The sequence below is a fragment of the Arachis ipaensis genome, chromosome B8 (genome assembly GCF_059453495.1).
Source record: "Arachis ipaensis isolate K30076 ecotype BB chromosome B8, ASM5945349v1, whole genome shotgun sequence".
Taxonomy (NCBI): domain Eukaryota; kingdom Viridiplantae; phylum Streptophyta; class Magnoliopsida; order Fabales; family Fabaceae; genus Arachis; species Arachis ipaensis.
Window position 1 is genome coordinate 15,157,093 of NC_142443.1, and position 15,160 is coordinate 15,172,252.

The 15,160-nt window shown below is 40.7% G+C and overlaps 1 protein-coding gene and 1 non-coding gene across 2 annotated transcripts; one reads left to right on the forward strand and one right to left on the reverse strand.

Annotated features, from left to right (window-relative positions):
- Positions 1-4,039: 4,039 nt before the first annotated feature.
- On the reverse strand, positions 4,040-4,143 carry LOC148547282 (small nucleolar RNA R71). The gene has a single exon (XR_015898952.1). It is a non-coding gene; the product is annotated as a small nucleolar RNA R71 (small nucleolar RNA).
- A 9,261-nt stretch (positions 4,144-13,404) lies between these two features.
- LOC148547283 (uncharacterized) lies at positions 13,405-14,959 on the forward strand. The gene is made up of 3 exons (XM_088495371.1): positions 13,405-13,627; positions 13,707-14,161; positions 14,393-14,959. Exons 1-3 carry the CDS (start codon positions 13,405-13,407, stop codon positions 14,957-14,959), a joined length of 1,245 nt encoding a protein of 414 aa, XP_088351497.1.
- Positions 14,960-15,160: the final 201 nt, after the last annotated feature.

Genomic DNA, 15,160 nt, shown 5'->3' on the forward strand with positions numbered 1-15,160 from the left:
GAATTGATGGTGACATTCATGAGAATCCGGAAAGTCTAAACCTTGTCTGTGGTATTCCGAGTAGGATTCAAGGATCGAATGACTGTGACGAGCTTCAAACTCGCAATTACTGGGCGTGATGACAAGCGCAAAAGGATAGAAGATCCTATTCCGGTATGATCGAGAACCGAAAGATGATTAGCCGTGCTGTGACAGAGCATTTTGGACCATTTTCACTGAGAGGACGAGATGTAGCTGATGAGCGGATAATTTATACGCTTTTTGGCATTGTTTTTAGTATGTTTTTAGTAGAATCTAGTTAATTTTAGGGATGTTTTTATTGGTTTTTATGTTAAATTCACATTTCTGGACTTTACTATGAGTTTGTATGTTTTTCTGTGATTTCAGGTATTTTCTGGCTGAAATTGAGGGACTTGAGCAAAAATCAGATTCAGAGGTTGAAGTAGGACTGCTGATGCTGTTGGATTCTGACCTCCCTGCACTCAAAGTAGATTTTCTGGAGCTACAGAACTCAAAATGGCGCGCTTCCAATTGCGTTGGAAAGTAGACATTCAGGGCTTTCCAGAAATATATAATAGTCCATACTTTGCCCGAGTTTAGATGACGTAAACTGGCGTTCAACGCCAGTTCTCTGCCCAATTCTGGCGTCCAGCGCCAGAAAGAAGTTGCAAAGTGGAGTTCAACGCCCAAACTGGCACAAAAGCTGGCGTTCAACTCCAGAAAGAGCCTCTACACGTGTAACATTCAAAGCTCAGCCCAAGCACACACCAAGTGGGCCCCAGAAGTGAATTTATGCATCAATTACTTACTTTCGTAAACCCTAGTAACTAGTTTAGTATATATAGAACTTTTTATCATTGTATTCACAGTCTTGGTTACTCTGGTTCCCCTCTGGGGCCGAGACCAATGAACTCCATTATCACTTATGTATTTTTAACGGTAGAGTTTCTACACTCCATAGATTAAGGTGTGGAGCTCTGCTGTTCCTCAAAGATTAATGCAAAGTACTACTATTTTTCCATTCAATTCAACTTATTCCGCTTCTAAGATAATCATTCGCACCCAAGAACATGATGAATGTGATGATTATGTGACGCTCCTCATCATTCTCACTTATGAACGCGTGCCTGACAACCACTTCTGTTCTACATGCAAACAAGGCAGAATGAATATCTCTTGGATCTCTTAATCAGAATCCTCGTGGTGTAAGCTAGATTGATGGCGGCATTCATGAGAATCCGGAAAGTCTAAACCTTGTCTGTGGTATTCCGAGTAGAATTCAGTGATTGAATGACTGTGACGTACTTCAAACTCGCGAGTGCTGGGCGTAGTGACAGACGCAAAAGGATCAATGGATCCTATTCCAGTATGATCGAGAACCTCAAGATGATTAGCCGTGCTGTGACAGAGCATCTGGACCATTTTCACAAGAGGATAAGATGTAACCATTGACAACGGTGATGCCTCCAGACAATTAGCCGTGCTGTGACAGGGCATAGGACCATTTTCCTGAGAGATGATCGAAAGTAGCCATTGACAATGGTGATACATTACATAAAGCCAGCCATGGAAAGGAGTAAGACTGATTGGATGAAGATAGCAGGAAAGCAGAGGTTCAGAGGAACGATTGCATCTCCATACGCTTATCTAAAATTCTCACCAATGAATTACATAAGTGTTTCTATCCTTAGTTTCTATCTATTTATTATTTATATTCGAAAACTCCATAACCTTTCTATATTCGCCTGACTGAGATTTACAAGGTGACCATAGCTTGCTTCAAACCAACAATCTCCGTGGGATCGACCCTTACTCACGTAAGGTTTATTACTTGGACGACCCAGTGCACTTGCTGGTTAGTTATGCGAAGTTGTGAAGTTACGTTTGGACCATGGTTCTGTGCACCTGTTTGGCGCCATTGCCAGGGAAAGAACGAACGAACAATTTTACAAAATACAAATCTGAGTAATCATGATTTCGCATACCAAGTTTTTGGCGCCGTTGCCGGGGATTGTTCGAGTTTGGACAACTGACGGTTCATCTTGTTGCTCAGATTAGGTAATTTTCTTTTTATTTTGTTTTCAAAAATTTTTTTTTTCAAAAAAAAAATCTCTCCTTTGTTTTCGAAAAAAAAAATAAAAGAAAATACAAAAAATCATAAAATCAAAAATATTTTGTGTTTCTTGTTTGAGTCTTGAGTCAATTTTTAAGTTTGGTGTCAACTGCATACTCATCTTGCATTTTTTGAAAATTGCATTCATGCATTGCATTCATGCATTGTATTCATGATGATCTTCAAGTTGTTCTTGATAAACCTTCTTGATTGATCTTCATATTTTAGTGTTTTGTGTTGTATGGTGTTTTTCATATGCATTATTGAAATCTTAGTGTTTAAGCATTAAAGATTTCTAAGTTTGGTGTCTTGCATGTTTTCTTTGCATATAAAAATTTTCAAAAATATGTTCTTGATGTTCATCTTGACATTCATAGTGTTCTTGGTGTTCATCTTGACATTCATAGCATTCTTGCATTCATCACATACTTTGATCCAAAAATTTTCATGCATTGCATTTTTTTGTGTTTTTCTCTCTCATCATTAAAAAATTCAAAAATAAAAAAAATATCTTTCCCTTTTTCCCTCTTAAAAATTTGAAAATTAAATTTGACTTTTTCAAAAATTTTTAAAATCAAATTGTTTTCATAAGTCAAATCAAATTTTCAATTTAAAAATCTTATCTTTTTCAAAATCTTTTTCAAAAATCAAATCTTTTTCATTTTTCTTAGTTATTTTCGAAAATTTTAAAAATATTTTTCAAAAATATTTTTCTTATTTTTATATCAAATCTTCGAAAATAACAATAACAATTAATGTTTTGATTCAAACTTTGAGTTCTAGAATCATATCTTGTGATTTCTTGTGAATCAAGTCATTAATTGTGATTTTAAAAATCAAATCTTTTTCAAAAATTAATTTCAATCATATCTTTTCAAAAATATCTTCTTATCTTATCTTTTTCAAAATTTGATTTTAAAATATCTTTTCTAACTTCCTAACTTCTTATCTTTTCAAAATTGGTTTTCAAAATTTGTTTCAACTAACTAACTAACTTTTTGTTTGTTTCCTATCTTTTTCAAAACTACCTAACTAACTCTCTCTCTCTAATTTTCGAAAATATCTTCCCTCTTTTTCAAAATTTCTTTTTAAATAACTAATTAATTAAATTTTTGATTTTTATTTTCGAAAAAGTACTAACCTTTTTCAAAAACTATTTTCAAAAATCACTAACTCTTTTTCAAAAATAATTTTCGAAAATTCCCTTATCTCTCATCTTCTTCTATTTATTTATTCATCTACTAACACTTTATCTCACCCAAATTCGAACCCCTTCTTCCATCTGTGTTCGAATTTTTCTTCTTCTTTTCTTCTACTTACATAAGGACCTTTATACTGTGGTAAAAAGGATCCCTATTGTTATTATTTTTTGTGTGCCCTCTTCTTTGTCATATGAGCAGGAGCAAGGACAAGAACATTCTTGTTGAAGCAGATCCTGAACCTGAAAGGACTCTGAAGAGAAAATTAAGAGAAGCTAAAATACAACAATCTAGAGACAACCTTACAGAAATTTTCGAACAAGAAGAGGAGATGGCAGCCGAAAATAATAATAATGCAAGGAGGATGCTTGGTGACTTTACTGCACCTAATTCCAATTTACATGGAAGAAGCATCTCCATTCCTGCCATTGGAGCAAACAATTTTGAGCTCAAACCTCAATTAGTTTCTCTGATGCAGCAGAACTGCAAGTTTTATGGACTTCCATCTGAAGATCCTTTTCAGTTCTTAACTGAATTCTTGCAGATATGTGATACTGTTAAGACTAATGGAGTAGATCCTGAAGTCTACAGGCTCATGCTTTTCCCTTTTGCTGTAAGAGACAGAGCTAGAATATGGTTGGACTCTCAACCTAAGGATAGCCTAAACTCTTGGGATAAGCTGGTCAAGGCTTTCTTAGCCAAGTTCTTTCCTCCTCAAAAGCTGAGTAAGCTTAGAGTGGATGTTCAGACTTTCAGACAGAAAGAAGGTGAATCCCTCTATGAAGCTTGGGAGAGATACAAAGGACTGACCAAAAAGTGTCATTCTGACATGCTTTCAGAATGGACCATCCTGGACATATTCTATGATGGTCTGTCTGAATTAGCTAAAATGTCATTGGACACCTCTACAGGTGGATCCATTCACCTAAAGAAAATGCCTGCAGAAGCTCAAGAACTCATTGACATGGTTGCTAATAACCAGTTCATGTACACTTCTGAAAGGAATCCTGTGAATAATGGAACGCCTATGAAGAAGGGAGTTCTTGAAATTGATACTCTGAATGCTATATTGGCTCAGAATAAATTATTGACTCAGCAAGTCAATATGATTTCTCAGAGTCTGAATGGAATGCAAGCTGCATCCAACAGTACTCAAGAGGCACCTTCTGAAGAAGAAGCCTATGATCCTGAGAACCCTGCAATAGCAGAGGTAAATTACATGGGTGAACCATATGGAAATACCTATAATCCATCATGGAGAAATCACCCAAATCTCTCATGGAAGGATCAAAAGCCTCAACAAGGCTTTAATAATGGTGGAAGAAATAGGTTTAGCAATAGCAAGCCTTTTCCATCATCCACTCAGCAAAAGACAGAGAACTCTGAACAAAATTCCTCTAATTTAGCAAACTTAGTCTCTGATCTATCTAAGGCCACTCTGAGTTTCATAAATGAAACAAGGTCCTCCATTAGAAATTTGGAGGCACAAGTGGGCTAGCTGAGTAAAAGGGTCACTGAAATCCCTCCTAGTATTCTCCCAAGCAATACAGAAGAAAATCCAAAAGGAGAATGCAAGGCCATTGAATTGACCACCATGGCCAAACCTGTAAAGGGGGGAGAGGACGTGAATCCCAAGGAGGAAGACCTCCTGGGACGTCCAGTGATCAACAAGGAGCTTCCCTCTGAGGAACCAAAGGAATCTGAGGCTCACCTAGAGACCATAGAGATTCCATTGAACCTCCTTATGCCATTCATGAGCTCTGATGAGTATTCTTCTTCTGAAGAGAATGAGGATGTCACTGAAGAGCAAGTTTCCAAGTACCTTGGTGCAATCATGAAGCTGAATGACAATTTATTTGGTAATGAGACTTGGGAAGATGAACCTCCCTTGTTCACCAATGAACTGAGTGATCTGGATCAACTGAGGTTGCCTCAGAAGAAATAGGATCCTGGAAAGTTTCTAATACCTTGTGCCATAGGCACCATGATCTTTAAAGCTCTGTGTGACCTCGGTTCAGGGATAAACCTCATGCCCCTCTCTGTAATAGAGAAACTGGGAATCTATGGGGTGCAAGCTGCTAAAATCTCAATAGAGATGGCAGACAATTCAAGAAAACAGGCTTATGGACAAGTAGAGGACGTGTTAGTAAATGTTGAAAGCCTTTACATCCCTGCTGATTTCATAGTCCTAGACACTGGAAAGGAAGAGGATGAATCCATCATCCTTGGAAGACCCTTCCTAGCCACAGCAAGAGCTGTAATTGATGTTGACAGAGGTGAATTAGTCCTTCAATTGAATGGGGACTCCCTTGTGTTTACAACTCAAGGTTATCCCTCTGTAAACATGGAGAGGAAGCATAACAGGCTTCTCTCAAAACAGAGTCAACCAGAGCCCCCACAGTCAAACTCTAAGTTTGGTGTTGGGAGGCCACAACCAAACTCTAAGTTTGGTGTTGAACTCCCATATCCAAACTCTAAGTTTGGTGTTGGGGAGTCTCAACAATGCTCTGAACATCTGTAAGGCTCCATGAGAGCCCACTGTCAAGCTATTGACATTAAAGAAGCGCTTGTTGGGAGGCAACCCAATTTTTATCTAATTTTATTTTTCTTGTTCTTTCATGTTTTATTAGGTTGATGATCATGTGGAGTCACAAAAACTACAAAAAAATTGAAAACTGAATCAAAAACAGCGGAAGAAAAATCACACCCTGGAGGAAGCACCTGTCTGGCGTTCAACGTCAGAACAGAGGATGGTTCTGGCGCTGAACGCCCAAAATGGGCAGTATCTGGGCGCTGAACGCCCAAAATGGGCAGCATCTGGGCGCTGAACGCCAAAATTGCACCCTGGAGAAGAGCTGGCGCTGAACGCCCAGAACAAGCATGGTTCTGGCGTTCAACGCCAGAAATGGGCAACAAATGGGCGCTGAACGCCCAAAATGGGCACCAACCTGGCGCTGAACGCCCAGAGTTGTGTGCAAGGGCATTTTACATGCCCAATTTGGTGCAAGGTTGTAAATCCTTGAACACCTCAGGATCTGTGGACCCCACAGGATCACCTCAGGATCTATGGACCCCACAGGATCCCCACCTACCTCCACTCACTTCTTCTCACCCCTCTTTCACACAATCACCTCAATCTCTCTTCCCCATCACCACCCTCACCACTCACATCCATCCACTCTTCCCCATAAACCTACCTCATAAACTCCACCTACCTTCAAAATTCAAAATCACTTTCCCACCCAAACCCTCCCTAAATGGCCGAACCCAACCCACCCTCCCTTCCCTATATAAATCCTTCCATTCTTCCTCCAAATCACACAACACAACCCTCTCTTCTCTTCTTGGCCGAATCCATCATTCTCCCTCTCTACCATATTTTCTTCTTCTTCTTCTTCTTCTCTTCTTTCTTTTCTTGCTCGAGGGCGAGCAATATTCTAAGTTTGGTGTGGTAAAAGCATAATCTTTTTGTTTTTCCATTACCATTGATGGCACCTAAGACCGGAGAATCCTCTAGAAAAGGAAAAGGGAAGGCAAAAGCTTCCACCTCCGAGTCATGGGAGATGGAAAGGTTCATCTCTAAAGCCCATCAAGACCACTTCTATGATGTTGTGACCATGAAGAAGGTGATCCCCGAGGTCCCTTTCAAACTCAAGAGGAATGAGTATCTGGAGATCCGACATGAAATCCAAAGAAGAGGTTGGGAAGTTCTAACAAACCCCATCCAACAAGTCGGCATCCTAATGGTTCAAGAGTTCTATGCTAATGCATGGATCACTAGGAACCATGATCAAAGTAAGAACCCGATCCCAAAGAATTATCTCACCATGGTTCGGGGGAAATACTTAGATTTTAGTCCGAAAAATGTGAGGTTGGCGTTTAACTTGCCCATGATGCAAGGAGATGCACGCCCCTACACAAGGAGAGTCAACTTTGATCAAAGGTTGGACCAAGTCCTTATGGACATATGTGTAGAAGGAGCTCAATGGAAGATTGACTCCAAAGGCAAACCGGTTCAAATAAGAAGATTGGACCTTAAGCCTGTAGCTAGAGGATGGTTGGAGTTTATTCAATGCTCAATCATTCCCACTAGCAACCGGTCTGAAGTTACCATAGACCGGGCCATCATGATCCATAGCATCATGATTGGAGAAGAGGTGGAAGTTCATGAGATTATACCTCAAGAACTCTACAAGGTGGCTGACAAATCCTCCACTATGGCAAGGTTAGCCTTTCCCCACCTCATTTGCCACCTATGCAATTCGGTTGGGATTGACATAGAGGGAGATATCCTCATTAATGAGGACAAGCCCATCACCAAGAAGAGGATGGAGCAACCAAAAGAAGCTCATCATCAAGAAATCCCTGAGATGCCTCAAGGGATGTACTTTCCTCCACAGAACTATTGGGAGCAAATCAATACCTCCCTAGGAGAACTGAGTTCCAACATGGGACAACTAAGGGTGGAACATCAAGAGCACTCCATCATCCTTCATGAAATAAGAGAAGATCAAAAAGCAATGAGGGAGGAGCAACAAAGACAAGGAAGAGACATAGAAGAGCTCAAGGACATCATTGGTTCCTCAAGAAGGAAACGCCATCATCACTAAGGTGGATTCATTCCTTGTTCTTATTTCTTCTGTTTTTCGTTTTCTATGTTAAGTGCTTATCCATGTTTGTGTCTTTATCACATGATCATTAGTAGTTAGTAACTTTGTCTTAAAGTTATGAATGTCCTATGAATCCATCACCTCTCTTAAAAACTGTTTTAACTCAAAAGAACAAGAAGTACATGAGTTTCGAATTTATCCTTGAACTTAGTTTAATTATATTGATGTGGTGACAATGCTTCTTGTTTTCTGAATGTATGCTTGAATAGTGCATATGTCTTTTGAAGTTGTTGTTTAAGAATGTTAAAAATGTTGGCTCTTGAAAGAATGATGACAAGGAGACATGCTATTTGATAATCTGAAAAATCATAAAAATGATTCTTGAAGCAAGAAAAAGTAGCAAAAAAAAAAAAACAAAGCTTGAAGAAAAAAAAAAAGAAAAAAAAGCGAAAAAAATAGAAAGAAAAAGCAAGCAGAAAAAGCCAATAGCTCTTAAAACCAAAAGGCAAGAGCAAAAAGCCAATAACCCTTAAAACCAAAAGGCAAGGGAAAATAAAAAGGATCCCAAGGCTTTGAGCATCAGTGGATAGGAGGGCCTAAAGGAATAAAATCCTTGCCTAAGCGGCTAAACCAAGTTGTCCCTAACCATGTGCTTGTGGCGTGTAGGTGTCAAGTGAAAACTTGAGACTGAGCGGTTAAAGTCAAGGTCCAAAGCAGAAAAAAAAGAGTGTGCTTAAGAACCCTGGACACCTCTAATTGAGGACTTTAGCAAAGTTGAGTCACAATCTGAAAAGGTTCACCCAATTATGTGTCTGTGGCATTTATATATCCGGTGGTAATACTGGAAAACAAAATGCTTAGGGCCACGGCCAAGACTCATAAATTAGCTGTGTTCAAGAATCATCATACTGAACTAGGAGAATCAATAACACTATCTGAACTCTGAGTTCCTATAGAAGCCAATCATTCTGAACTTCAATGGATAGAGTGAGATGCCAAAACTATTCAAGAGGCAAAAAGCTATAAGTCCCGCTCATCTAATTGGAGCTATGTTTCATTGATAGTTTGGAATTTATAGTATATTCTATTCTTTTTATCCTATTTGATTTTCAGTTGCTTGGGGACAAGCAACAATTTAAATTTGGTGTTGTGATGAGCGGATAATTTATACGCTTTTTGGCATTGTTTTTAGTATGTTTTTAGTAGAATCTAGTTACTTTTAGGGATGTTTTTATTGGTTTTTATGTTAAATTCACATTTCTGGACTTTACTATGAGTTTGTGTGTTTTTCTGTGATTTCAGATATTTTCTGGCTGAAATTGAGGGACTTGAGCAAAAATCAGATTCAGAGGTTGAAGAAGGACTGCTGATGCTGTTGGATTCTGACCTCCCTGCACTCAAAGTAGATTTTCAGGAGCTACAGAATTCAAAATGGCATGCTTCCAATTGCGTTGGAAAGTAGACATCCAGGGCTTTCCAGAAACATATAATAGTCCATACTTTGCCCGAGTTTAGACGACGTAAACTGGCGTTCAACGCCAGTTCTCTGCCCAATTCTGGCGTCCAGCGCCAGAAAGAAGTTGCAAAGTGGAGTTCAACGCCCAAACTGGCACAAAAGCTGGCGTTCAACTCCAGAAAGAGCCTCTGCACGTGTAACATTCAAAGCTCAGCCCAAGCACACACCAAGTAGGCCCCAGAAGTGGATTTATGCATCAATTACTTACTTTTGTAAACCCTAGTAACTAGTTTAGTATATATAGAACTTTTTATCATTGTATTCACAGTCTTGGTTACTCTGGTTCCCCTCTGGGGCCGAGACCAATGAACTCCATTATCACTTATGTATTTTCAACGGTAGAGTTTCTACACTTTATAGATTAAGGTGTGGAGCTCTGCTGTTCCTCAAAGATTAATGCAAAGTACTACTGTTTTTCCATTCAATTCAACTTATTCCGCTTCTAAGATAATCATTCGCACCCAAGAACATGATGAATGTGATGATTATGTGACACTCATCATCATTCTCACTTATGAACGCGTGCCTGACAACCACTTCTGTTCTACATGCAAACAAGGCAGAATGAATATCTCTTGGATCTCTTAATCAGAATCCTCGTGGTGTAAGCTAGATTGATGGCGGCATTCATGAGAATCCGGAAAGTCTAAACCTTGTCTGTGGTATTCCGAGTAGGATTCAGTGATTGAATGACTGTGACGTACTTCAAACTCGCGAGTGCTGGGCGTAGTGACAGACGCAAAAGGATCAATGGATCCTATTCCAGTATGATCGAGAACCTCAAGATGATTAGCCGTGCTGTGACAGAGCATCTGGACCATTTTCACAAGAGGATAAGATGTAACCATTGACAACGGTGATGCCTCCAGACAATTAGCCGTGCCGTGACAGGGCATAGGACCATTTTCTCGAGAGATGATCGAAAGTAGCCATTGACAATGGTAATACATTACATAAAGCCAGCCATGGAAAGGAGTAAGACTGATTGGATGAAGATAGCAGGAAAGCAGAGGTTCAGAGGAACGATTGCATCTCCATACGCTTATCTAAAATTCTCACCAATGAATTACATAAGTGTTTCTATCCTTAGTTTCTATCTATTTATTATTTATATTCGAAAACTCCATAACCTTTCTATATCCGCCTGACTGAGATTTACAAGGTGACCATAGCTTGCTTCAAACCAACAATCTCCGTGGGATCGACCCTTACTCACGTAAGGTTTATTACTTGGACGACCCAGTGCACTTGCTGGTTAGTTATGCGAAGTTGTGAAGTTACGTTTGGACCATGGTTCTGTGCACCTGTTTGGCGCCATTGCCAGGGAAAGAACGAACAAACAATTTTACAAAATACAAATCTGAGTGATCATGATTTCGCATACCAGTATCCATTAACAACGGTGATGCCCAACATACAGCTTGCCATGAAAAGGAGTAAGAAGGATTGAAGGAAGGCAGTAGGAAAGCAGAGATCCAACAGGGACAACGCATCTCCATACACTTATCTGAAATTCTCACCAATGATTTACATAAGTATTTCTATCTTTATTTTCCGTTTATTTATTATTTTTATTCGAAAACTCCATAACCATTTATTATCCGCCTAACTGAGATTTACAAGATGATCATAGCTTGCTTCATACCAACAATCTCCGTGGGATCGACCCTTACTCACGTAAGGTATTACTTGGATGACCCAGTGCACTTGCTAGTCAGCTACACGAAGTTGTGACAAATTATGAATTAAGATTAGAGCACCAAGTTTTTGGAGCCATTACCAGAGATCACAATTTCGCGTACCAGACATATCCTTATCACCAAAAATACCAGGTGGCACATTCTTCTTCTTCTTAGGTGTTTGTTGTCCAACACAACTCTTCTTCCTAGCACCCTTTTGTCCAGCATCCATTGCCTCTTTCATCCTCACACTAGGCTGCTTCTTCCTCACACTCTTCCTCTGTACATTTACTTCCTCATCACTACTACCACTATCAGATTCTAATCCAGTTGGAGGGGGTTTGTAGGGTTCGTCTTCAGTTGTTTCATATCCGTCATCGGAAGAAGGTGAATCTACCTCAACAACATCAGGCCCATATACTGGTTGACTAACATCATGCTCAAAGTAAATAACTAGCAAATCCGACTCCACATTCTCCATCTTTTTATCACACATTTCATTGATTTCCTTATCCCCTTTGAGAACATGCAACCCAGACTCTAAATCAAGGGCACTGCCATAATACCAATACATCTGTTTGTAACTTGTATACCCTAAACCCTTGAACATTTCCTCCAAATCCTTGAAATTAACATAATCTATGTCTAACGGAGGAAATGTCTCAACACTTCCGTCACGGTAGAACAATGCACCATCTTCATCCCGGTCAAACCAACCCCCATGATGAAAAACAGGGACTATTTCATATGACATCTATTAGAACAATAATGTGCAATAATTAGAAATTAATTAACAACTTCCATCAGGCCTCATTTTAACATTTTAGAGCATGCATGGGGTGATCACATCATCATTAACAATAACCATGCTTAGTAAAAAAAATGGAGCCACACAAGCTAACGAAGCTTCAAGATCAGAGAGCGACACTAACCTTAGTAGCGCCGTCAGTTCCTCCGTCTGCAGCACCGTCAACACCTCCCTGTTGGAAGTCTCTGTCAGCTTGCTTGGAGGGAGACGTTTGGGTCTCTTAGGGTTTCTTCATAATTTTGAGGAGAGAACGAGGGTGATGTATGGTGATTGGGGTGTACACAAGGGGGAGAATGGGATTTCACCCCAAACGAGCAAAATGATGCCAAGCAAAACGACGTCACTTTGCTGAGTCTGCAGGGGCTTATTTGTCCACATGCTTACAGAGCAATCCACGTTTGATGATCCAGAGCCACGTCACGGCCTGTACGTTACACCTCAGCGTTTTCCGTCGACTTTGAACGGAGAAACCAACTCAAGGGCTAATTGGTATCACGGAGCAAATGGATAAGGGCCGATTTGATAATTTATAAACGTCAGGGGGCGTGTAGTCAATTTTCAAAATGGACAGGGGCCGGAAAGGGTATTTACTCTTATAAATATCCTCGTCTACTTACTCGGACTAAAAAACTTAATCATGATTGTAATAATTATTATAAAATCAATTTAAGAAGACAAGTAGAAGAAAATAATAAGGATAAAAATAAAGACAATTGATTGATTTAAAAGCAAGCAAGTAATGATAGGACTATTAAAGGACAATTTATATAAATAAATTGTTAGCCCTCAAAAATTATACAATTATATCTTTTTAAAGAAGAAGATGTAAATACATTTTTTTATATCTCTATAGAAACCACTACTAACAGTAGCAGTTTATAGAAATACGTAATTCGTTACAGGTAGTCGCAGTTTAGATGGTTGGAGCGCAATACAGAAATCGCTATAAGCAGCAGTGGTTTTGTTGAAGGTGGCTTGTGCATAAACCGCTACTGGCAGTAGCGGTTTATGTGTGTGGGGAGTCGTGCATAAACCGCTGTATATAAACCCCTCAGAGGCATTGAGGTGGAAGAAGAGTGTTATTTCTCACAAATGGATGGTGAAGAAAGTTTTGTGGCTCTAGTGCATTACTTTGGAAAAATTTAAAAGAGCAAAAGGCATGGTGTAAAATTTACAGATAGAGAACCACTTAGTATTTTTATCCTGTCGTCGAGTACGTTGGCAGAGATTAAGCTCAGCATATTACAGAAGCTCGGTGCATGTGGGACGAAATGGGTAAAAAAATTGTTTTACAAGATTTCCATTGCCGTTGTGTCGGCTGGTGTGTGGTATGAGACCTTTGTGATAGGGTCCGATGAAGGCCTGCAGGTCTTATTTCACTGCAGGCGGAGTTTTTCGGAGGTCAGAATACCCGAGCTGCTTGCGAAGTTGGAAGATGGTGTCGACAGCTCCGGGACATTGGCGCCGAATCCTCAGTCGATGACGGTGGGTGGTGCCTCAACATCGATGCCTGTGGTAGCAGCGGCAGTTCCGATTCCTGATCCTCCACGTGTTGCGACTGTTCATGTTGGTGTGCCTCCTGGTGTTCCTGATTTTGAATTTGAGGCCGGACCAGATCGAGTTGAGAATGCGATGTGGGACGATGATTCGGATGACGAGCCGGTCGCAATTGGTGGGGACAGTGATGATGATATTCCGAGCGGTACACCTACACCCCCATGGAGTTTTGGGTTTTGGCACACAACAGTATCATCCGCACTTGTCAACGTTGAACTTGGAAGCCGTCGACCAACACCAGAATGTAGAGGCAACTTTCGCGAGCCAGGGTCTGCATGATGCGAATGCTTTGAGGAAATTTCAGATTGGCCAATCGTTTCAGAGTAAGGAGGAAGCTGTGCTGAGTGTAAAAGATTACAGCATTCAGCGTGGAGTTGAGTACAGAGTTATGGAATCAGACCATCTGAAATACCAAGGGAGATGCAAGGAGTTTGGTAACGAGTGCACGTGGTTGATTTGTGTCACGCTGCGAAAACGGAAGAGCACCTGGGAAGTTAGGAGGTACAACAGATCACACACGTGTTTGGCCACATCGATATCGAGCGACTACAAACAGCTTGATTATCATGTCATATGTGTGAAGATCTTTCCGTTGGTTAGAGCTGATGCGTCGGTTACGATTAAGGTGCTGCAAGAGGCAATGGAGGCAACCTATGGTTTCAGGCCTAGTTATAGGAAGGTATGGTTGGCGAAGTAGAAGGCAGTAGCACAGATCTATGGCGATTGGGAGGAGTCCTATGGTAAACTATCCCGCTGGATCCTTGGGGTCACATTCACCATGCAGGGTACGATTGCTATGCTGAGGACCTCCCCAGTTAGAGTGGGTGATCAGGTCGATGAATCTAGAGTCTACTTTCATCGTATGTTCTGGACATTTCCTCCATGTATTGAGGCATTCTGACACTGTAAGCCGCTAGTCAGCATCGACGGCACACACCTGTATGGCAAGTATGGAGGGATGCTGTTGTTGGCGATTGCTCAAGATGAAAATTCGAATATATTGCCCATTCCATTTGCACTTGTGGAGGGAGAGAATGCAGAGTCTTGGTCATACTTTCTATCAAGGCTGCACTGGAGGCACCAGATAGTGGTTGGTGACCTCCCCATACTTATCGGGCATTCTGTAATCGGCATGTTGCTGCAAATTTTGCCTTCAGCTTTCAAGGGACAGGATGCAAGGCGGTTGCTGGTAAATGCTGCTTATGCAAAGAGAGAGGCAGAGTTTTACTATTGGTTTGATATAATGAGGACAGAGAACACGATCATGTGTGAATGGGCCAACAGGATGGAATATAAGAGGTGGACACAGCATAAGGATGGGGGCAGACGATATGGTCACATGATGACCAACATATCTGAGTGCGTTAACTCTGTTTTGAAGGGCACAAGGAATCTACCGGTGACGTCCTTGGTGAAGTCGACATATCTACGGCTTGCAGAGTTGTTTATTGCCCGGGGTCAGACGGCAGAGGCATAGTTAGGGTCCGGTCCAGAGGGGCTTTGGCCCCCATATGACGGTCCAATTGTCATCCCCGACTCTAACATGAGACGGGCAAGGGAAGGACGACCACGATCCACCCGCATCCGCAACAACATGGATGAAGCTGAGACTAGTCGACCAAAGCGGTGTGGCCTGTCCAGGCAGCCCGGTCACACTCGTAAGGGTTGCCCTCAGCGA